Source organism: Agelaius tricolor, unplaced genomic scaffold (genome assembly GCF_023055355.1).
Source record: "Agelaius tricolor isolate 1412-34295 unplaced genomic scaffold, bAgeTri1.0.p SCAF_37, whole genome shotgun sequence".
In the NCBI taxonomy this organism is placed as follows: domain Eukaryota; kingdom Metazoa; phylum Chordata; class Aves; order Passeriformes; family Icteridae; genus Agelaius; species Agelaius tricolor.
The window spans coordinates 2,031,675-2,038,073 of record NW_027269297.1 but is presented as its reverse complement, the minus strand read 5'-3'; the positions used below and the strand labels follow the sequence as shown (position 1 = coordinate 2,038,073).

Below are 6,399 nucleotides of genomic sequence, written 5' to 3'. Positions count from 1 at the left end.
CTCCTTGGGCAGGAACCTCTCTGCCAGGTCTGTACATCATTTAAGTACTGGCTTAAGCAGAGAATAAATGTCCATCTGTGCAGGGGAGAATTTCATCTGGTCAGGGAAGTTAGATGTGACCCACAGACTTAAGGAATCCAAGATTTACTGACTATTCCTAAAATCAGATCTCCTCCACTTCACATCTAGAGTTTATATATTACATTTTCTCTATGCTTTCACTATGTCTTCAGAATAAAACTGATTGAAGATGTAATTTGTGGGCTAGAGGTAAATCCCATCTTTCCATACTTTTTTCTGTCTTTCATAAGTACAGGAAGCAGAGCTCTGGGCTTTTCCTCTGCAGCAAGAATATCCCAGAATTTGTCAGTGGAGCTGCAGGCTGATGCATTGAAGTGTGATTTGGTCACAGTGAAACCCTTTTGTAAGAGATAGAAGGTCAAGTGTGTCCAAAATTAAATGATGCAGTGCTATCAAATTGAAGTGTTTCAGTAATTTTCCTTGATGATTTCAGCCAAATCGTGATGTCCCTAAGAAACACCACGATTTCACAGAATTAGCTTTTTCTCCTGGAAAAAGTGGAACCAGCATTATTTTAAGAGCCTGCTCTTCCAGCCTCGACATGTGCAGAGTTCCCAGGGCCCTCAGAGGAGCTGTCATGTGGAGGAAGCAGTGTCCTGGCAGCAGGATTCCTCCTGCTTTAGCTCTTGCTGAAGTTGAACAGGTTCACTTTAAACTTTTGGATTTTTTTGGTTGATTTGCAGTGTCCTCTACAAGCTAAGTTAGAACAGTGCAGTGCAGCACTTAGCTCGGATCTTAAATTGTTTCTGCCAAACAGGCACGGAGAGAGAAGTGTCTTTTTCATATCCCTGAGAGTTCTTCAGGACATTTATAGGAGTTTGTACCGTTTATTTCCCAGTTAAACATTTCCTCTCAGCTGTTGAGAGGCTTAATGGCTTGGAGGTCTTGTATTATAAACTTTGTAGACGCTCCCAGTATTTTGTCTTTTTCGTAGGATGAGCTGTGGTGGAGGGATGGGCTGGAGAATAGAGAGGGGCTCTAAGGCTGTGCTTGTGGTTGACTTCTGGTGGGACTTTGGGGATGAACCCAGCGCCACTAGAAATGCCAATTGTGGATCATGGAGTGCTCAAATTAGCAAGAAACTTAAAAAGAACTTTTTTGGAAGACTTGTGAACATGCAGCAGTCCTTTATCATCGGAAAAAATTGATTTTCACTACTGTTATAATGTATATTTCAAGTGGAAGTTGTCAGAACTAAGCGATGCTAACAGGGGAGCCTGCAGAAGCAGAGAGATTCCAGTCCCAGGAAAACTCTGGTGCATGATTCCTGTTGAAAATATATAGGGAAAGAAAGATGTAACAATCATCAATTTAGAGAGGGAAGAAGAGGATGATGTGAGTGGTTTGTGGCCAGGTTTGGTGTGATTTAACTTGGTTTTACTGGATTTCTTCAGAGGAGAGCAGTGGCCCCGACACTCCGTGAGCACCACTGCCAAGTCATTTCCACTGATTAAGGACTTAGAAAAATCCTTTTTGTTGCCATCAGGGGGAGCTTTTGAGATCTTTCAAGAGTGAAAAAAAAATATTAAAAAAAAAAAAAAAAAGAAAAGAGGAAAAAAAAAAAAAGAAACGTCCCAGCTCAGAAACAGAGATCTACAAACCAGCAAGCAGCCAGGAGCTTACCTGTGGCTACAACCAAGCCAAGGAAACCAGGGGAGCTGAATTCCTTAGGCTGAAAATTAGCAATATTGAGAGAGGATTTTTTGATTCAATCCACCAATAAAATGAATAATTGATTTTTTTTTTAATTATTATTTCCAAAAAATAACCCAAGAGCCTTTGGAGCACTCAAAAGCCAAATCCTACTCTGTTGCTACAGCTTCTGGAAGGCAAATGCTCTTCAAAAAGCTTCTCTCCTTTTAGCTCCTGATGATTCGATGGGGACCTTTGATGCAACATTTGGATTAGCTGCACACAACTGCACTGAGGGGGACCACAAAAGGGAGAGCCTGGCTGATTGCATAACTTTGAGAAAATAATAAGAGGAAAAGAAGGAATTAGAAAAAGAGAGAGAGAGAGAGTGGAAAAGAGAGAAAGAAAGAAAGCAATTAAAAAAAAAATATCTGAGACTCAAGTTTCAAGACTCTTTATGTGCTGCAGAGGAGCATAAGGTTTACCAGCAAAGTGCAACGGGGAGTCTGAGAGGAGAAATAGCTTTCTCTTTTGCCAAGAAAAAAAAAATAGGAATGTGTGTTTTGGACTGGACTGAGAAAGAAAGCTGGGGAGATTGCAAAAAGGGGGGTGCAGGATTTTTGTCACATTGATCCATTCATCTTGATTGTCTTCTTTAAAAAATAAATAAGAGGGGGGGGGGAAGTGATAGGGGGAAAAAGAGGAAGAGAGGAAAAGAAAGGGGGAAAAGGAAAACAGCAAAAGTGTTTGAACCTCTGGAGCTATCTGCTCCTTCAAGCTGATTGATTAGTCATGATCCCTGCAGTTTTAATGGGAATCATTCAATTGGGAAGGTGGAGCACCCTAGAGTAGATTAGCATATTCTTGTTTACTCATCTTCTGAGGGGCTTTTTCTCTTTTCTTTCATTTTGTGGAGAAGAAGGGAGGGGGGGAGGTTGGGGGAAAGGAGGGGGTTGTGGCTTATGTTATAAAGGAGGCCAAAAAAATAAATAGATTAGAGCATCTTTTGGGGGGAGGGAAATCAGTGGGTCTGAGTCTTGGAGAAAGCTGGGGGGTTGTTTTGGTTTTTTGTTTTGTTTTGAGTGTGTGTGAGTGTGTGTGTGTGTGTTTTTTTTAAGAAGAAAAAAAAAATAAAGGGAAGAAAATTCAGCAGAGAAAAGAAGAGAGAGAGGAGTTCCAGCTGTGGAGGAATAGAGGAGAAGAAGACAGATAGAGAAGGAAGAACAGAGAAATACATTTCAACCAAGAAGGAGTTTTGATTTATTTGATTTTTATTTGTTTTAAGGAGAAAAAAAATCTATAAGCAGGAAAAAGAAAGAAAGAAAAAGAAAAAAAGAAAAGAAAAAGCAACTGAGAAGGGTTATAAAAAGAGCAAATACCAAGAAGGGTGAACAAGAGAAGAAAGTCAAGGCAAGGAGGAGCCCAAAGCTGGCAGATCGGGAGGATTTGCAGGGGAGAAGGGGGGGGAAGATTGGAAATGCAGCTCTGGAGTTTGCTGCTGCCTCTTGCGCTTCTCTGTACAGCCCTAGCCAGTGGACCCGAATGTGGGATGGACGAGCGCTCCCGCAGGGCACGAAGGGACACCAGGCACAGCCGCCAGCTCCTCCACACTGCCCCGGGCACCTGTGCCACCAGGTTAGCCCGAGGAAGGCGCTCCACTGCTGGGCTGGAGCCTGGGCATGTCCCCCGCAGGAGGCAACAGCGGGAGGTAAAGGACGAAGAGGAGTCCCTTACCCCGAGCAGGGCGCTCTATTTCAGTGGCCAAGGTGATCAGCTGCGGCTGAAGGCAGACGTTGAGCTGCCCCGAGATGCCTTCACTTTGCAAGTGTGGCTGAAAGCCGAAGGCGGACAGAGATCTCCGGCTGTCATTGCAGGTAGGTCTGGCCGTGCCTGTGGCTGCAGCATCCCCGCTCCGTGCCGGGAGCCGGCTGGAGGCGTGCGTGTGTCCGGGAGCGGGGCTGTGCACACCCAGCCCCGCGGGAGCGCCCCGCGGCACACGGGGGATGGATGCATGGATGCATGGATGGATGGATGGATGCATGGATGGATGGCAGCGCCTCTGCCAGCACGCCGGGCTCGCCTTCGCCCCGCCAGATATTCCGGGAGATCCCGGAGCTCTGCGGACCGGCTGGAAGTATAGGCTCGCAGGAAAAGTTATGTAAACTTTTGCATAGGGGAAATGGCAGTGCCCTGGGGTGGTTTCTGTCTTGCTGGGTGCGCGGAGTGAGGTGCAGGTAGAAGAGGCAGCTCTTACGGTGGGGTTTTGTCTGGTTTTCAGGTTGGAAAACTGTAAGTAGAGCGTTTGAAAGTGGCTTGTTTGTATGTATGGAAAGAAATGTATGTGACTGGTGTGTGGCTGCAAAGAAACGCATATCTAAGGTCCCCCTACGATTTCCTTGGTTTTATTGGCTTTTTAGTGTACTCCACCGTTCGCTCTTTAGATGCAGTGTTAGCATGTGGTTTCCAAAAAGCTATAAAGGAACTTTTTGGCTATTGTGAAACCTCAAATGAATCAAATGAGTTTATAAAGTTCCCAACCCCTCGACACTCAGCTACGGCTGGGACTCGCACTGCAGCTAGAGGATGTGTGGAGTATTTTTGTCTCCCCTTAGAAATGGCAAGTGTAACATCAATGATTCTAAGGTCAAACAGCCCTATAAAATCATTTAGTACTCAAAGCAGCTACCAGTCTAAGCTGTCTGAGCTGGACAATAACAAGGAGCATTGCACTTTTCTTATTTAAATTTTATGAGCCCATCCTGAATTTGGGTCCCTCTCCCCGCGTTCGCTCCCTCTCCCCCTCCCTCCCTCTACCTCCCGCCCTTTCCTCGCTTTAGTGATAAAGTGCAGCGAAGTTGTCGTGAAATCGGATACTTTTCGGAGGGTTACAAACCCTTATAAATGTCGCCACATCCATCTTTGCTCTGAAGGAAGTCATAGAAAATGGAAATGCCCTTAAAAAAAAAAAAAAATTAAAAAAAAAAAAAAAAGGAAACCAGTCAGAAAGAGAAACGGGTACTGGGGGGGCGGGGGGAAGACATGTTTTACAGTTCTTTTGGCAAGGAGATTCCCTGAAAGTACAAGGTTTCCATGTCCTAGGATGCCTTAAAGAGACAGGGAGGATTTCCCCTTTCCCTTTAAGCGGAGTCACTTCCTCGCGGGAGGCAGCGCTGCCTGTGCCGGCGGCGCCGCTGCCCCGCCAGCCCCGCTCGCTGTCCCCGCTGTCCCCGCTGTCCCCGCCGCCCTCCCCGCTGCCACATCCCCGCTCCGCTGCCCCATCCCCGCCCGCCGCCGCTGCTGCCTCGCAAGAAAGTTGCTTTGTCCTAAAGAAAGCAAAACAAAAACAAAAACAAACAAACAAAAAAACAACCCGAGATGAAGTCAGCCGTGCTTTTCCTTAACTTTCCTTAATCGCAGCTGCTGCGCTCGCTTGCGAGGAGGGAGACGCCGTTTGTGCGGAGCTGCCGGGGTGGGCAGGAGGTGCCGGGCATGGGCTGGTCCCGTGTGCCTTTCAGAGCAGTGATTTCATAGGTGAACCACGTTATTCCTTGATTTATTCCCCCTGGCTTTCTCACACTCTGCTCTTCTGGTTCCCAACCCTAACTTAAACCCCAGGGCTCAAAGTGCTTCCCTTTCAAGTTAGAAAGGCAGAATTGGGGTTTACACAGATCTCATCGGTCCCAAAACAGGGTCAGGGTATTTTTTAACGTGCTTAATCCAACACCTAGGACCCCATGTCAGTCTTTGGTGCAAGTATCTCTAATTCTCACGACAGGGAACCTAGACAAACACACACAAAGATCATTTGTAGTAAAATACTTTAATTGGATGGGGGAGGTTAGGTTGTTGCCTGTATAAAACACTTGACCCATTTTATGCATGGAAATAACATTCCACTGTGAAAAATGAAGAGAAATGCCCCAGTTTTGCACTGTAGAGCTTCAGCTCAGCTCGGGAGGACTTTGTGATTTTTATTTTATTTTTAAGCTCCCCCTGCCCCCCTCACGCGCACTCTTGAAGAGGAGCCAGGTTTGGCTCTGTGTGTAAACACCTGGAAGAGGTCCAAGAGGAACTCACTTGGAGTATCCTCTGCACACCACAGCCTCCCAGACCTGCAGCAAGCTTAGGGAGAGATTACGCTTCCCTCAATGAGGAAATCAAGGGTTCTGGCTGCCAAAACTCTTGGCTTTCACATTCTCACTGTTTTGGGATGTGACAGACTGAGGAGCTCAGTTCTGCTGTTGCATTTGCATCTGTAGGACCCCACTGAAATCGAGAGCCCATCTGGGTGTTTGGAGGGGAAGGGACCAGGGCACATTTGCTGGCAGTACCAGAAGTGAATTTCTCCCCAACTTTCATCCCAGTGGCAAAGTGGGAAGCCGTGTGGCTGTACAGATCTGAGGGAAGGGGTGGGATTGACTGGAATACACCTCTTTTTCCGAGTAGCTCTTGTGTCTTCCACTACTTTCTGCCCCCCACTTTCTGCTCTGCTCCCCTTGCACCACTCTCTGCTGGCATATAAGAAATTACTGCAAATGGTACAGGAGCAGCCCCACGTGTGCCTATAGGGGAAACCTGTTGTGCCTGTTAAAAATCTCATGTAGGACCCAAGTTGTTATCAGCTCCTGTGCCTGAGCCCTGACATAACGGAGTTCTTCTGCTAATCCAGGCTACAGGAGTTTCTGT

General features: G+C 46.5%; 1 protein-coding gene across 1 annotated transcript in view; it reads left to right on the top strand.

Moving 5' to 3' along the window:
* The first annotated feature begins 3,262 nt into the window (after positions 1-3,262).
* Positions 3,263-6,399, top strand: part of PAPPA (pappalysin 1) — a 181,294-nt gene continuing 178,157 nt past the window's right edge. Inside the window, exon 1 of the mRNA XM_071453626.1 lies at positions 3,263-3,587. Coding sequence (XP_071309727.1) covers positions 3,263-3,587 — 325 coding nt within the window. The remainder of the gene's footprint in view (positions 3,588-6,399) is intronic.